At 37.7% G+C, this 1,807-nt stretch overlaps 1 protein-coding gene across 1 annotated transcript; it reads left to right on the top strand.

Annotated features, from left to right (window-relative positions):
- Positions 1–310: 310 nt before the first annotated feature.
- On the top strand, positions 311–1,112 carry LOC132171776 (small ribosomal subunit protein bS16m/bS16c-like). Its single transcript, XM_059583174.1, has 2 exons — positions 311–711; positions 805–1,112. The coding sequence occupies exons 1-2, from the start codon at positions 477–479 to the stop codon at positions 882–884; spliced, it is 315 nt and encodes a 104-aa protein (XP_059439157.1). The 5' UTR covers positions 311–476; the 3' UTR covers positions 885–1,112.
- The last annotated feature ends 695 nt before the right edge of the window (positions 1,113–1,807 follow it).

The raw sequence follows: 1,807 nt of genomic DNA on the forward strand, positions 1-1,807 counted from the left end.
AAATTAACATTGGGACTTAATTGTTAGTCAGATTTAGAATCTTCTATTTGTTATTTAAAATCAATTGTTTATAGCTCCCCCCTCCAATTGGAGGTAGTTCCAGATTAGAACTGGATAATTGCATCTCCCTCAATATATAAATGTATAGATGTTATTGATCTATTGCTTTAGAAGTGGATTATTTGTTTGCTTTCATGTTCCTCGTTTTGAATATAGAGGACAGATTTTGAAGGGGATGCATTTTTTTTTTGGAGGGAGGGGGGGAGGGGGGTGTAAAGGTTTGTTTCATGCCTATTAAATTATTTCTGATAGGTTTATAGTGGTTTATAAGAAGATAGAGTGGAGATAGAGGTAGAATGGTAGAAGCAGGTTAAGGTAACAGGATGTTTGCCTTTCTACTACTGAGAGAATAGATAAAACCTTTCTATTTGTATGAAGTTTCTAATTCATTGTCCTTATCTGTACTTTTCAGTTGAATGAGACTTACTAATTTCATCTTCACTATCTGCAGATATTGGCTATCTGTTGGTGCACAAGCCTCGGAACCTGTGCAGCGCATTCTTTTCAGAGCAGGGTTACTGCCGCCACCACCCATGATGGCAATGGGACGTAAAGGTGGACCACGTGACACACGTCCTGTTGATCCGATGACTGGCCGTGTCTTGACTCCAGAGAAGCAAGCTAGTGCTGACCAGCCTAAAGCCTCTGAAGGTGATGAAGACTGTGAAGACATTGCAAGTACATCGTGAAAGTCTTCATTGCAGTTGTGAAGAACTTATTTTTGTTTGTTTGATCTCTTTTTAGGGGGAGGGGGGTTCCCGGGGTATCAAGAGTCCATATATCTACTTGGATATCCTCCAGAGAAGCAGTTTGGTCTTGCTTAATTCTGAAGAATAACTCTCAATCTTTCTTGGGAGGACAGCACTTTATGTGGTGAAATTGGCACTTAATTCCACCACACCATACAGGGATGTCAAGTGTTATGTAATAGCTGTACTGTCAAATGTTCTTGAAGAAAATTCCGGAATTGAATGTTTTGGGGAGGCTGCTGTATTAAATTTTGGATCTTTCTCAGATTATGCTTTATCTAGATATAGTTGAGATTTGTGTCTTGCTGTTCTCTCTTTCTTTTCCCCTCTTCTTTTTATTGCCAATAATCTCTCCCTTGAACTACACAACTTTTTTCTAAAAAAATTGAGAATGGATTTGTAGAAACAAGGGAACTTATGCTAGGATAATGAGTTCCATGAAGGTATTTTCTATATGGGAAAATGATTTGTGATTCTCTGAATGTAGGAGTGATGAAACTGATCTCCAATCTATAAGGAGTTGTAAAAGCGAAGAATCAATCTGCAAAAGCGAAGAATCAGCAGAAAATATGAGATAAAACACAACCACTATTATTTCTTGACGATCATGAAATGAGTATATTTTATTTTTGGGTATATCACGAAGAAACGGGTTCTCTGCTTCGTCTGGCTTATTCAACGCCAACCTCTTTCTGGCGCTGGCCATGCAGATCAGATCTGATCAGATCAAACCAAAACGTAATTATAGGGTTTAGGGTTTGATCAAGTTGGTTATAAGGCCTTGTGCCATGCATTTCTCTTTCTCTTATATATATGGTCATTTGAGTTTTGCAGTTTTGCAGTTTTGCCCACCCCAAATTTAAAATCCTAATTCTGCCCCAGCTTCAGCCTCAAAGTGGATCCTCATTGTTTTTTAAGGATAAATGTATAATAAATCCCTAAGTTAATGCGTGAAAACGAAAAATGCTCTTAACTTATTTTTTGAATTTTTACTCCTT

The sequence above is a fragment of the Corylus avellana genome, chromosome ca2, assembly GCF_901000735.1.
Source record: "Corylus avellana chromosome ca2, CavTom2PMs-1.0".
Lineage (NCBI taxonomy): Eukaryota > Viridiplantae > Streptophyta > Magnoliopsida > Fagales > Betulaceae > Corylus > Corylus avellana.

Coding starts and splice junctions, on each gene's coding strand:
- LOC132171776 (XM_059583174.1), top strand. CDS start 477: ATGAGACTTACTAATTTCATCTTCACTATCTGCAGATATTGGCTATCT. Junction 712..804: donor CCAGCCTAAAGCCTCTGAAG/GTGATGAAGACT, acceptor ATCTCTTTTTAG/GGGGAGGGGGGTTCCCGGGG.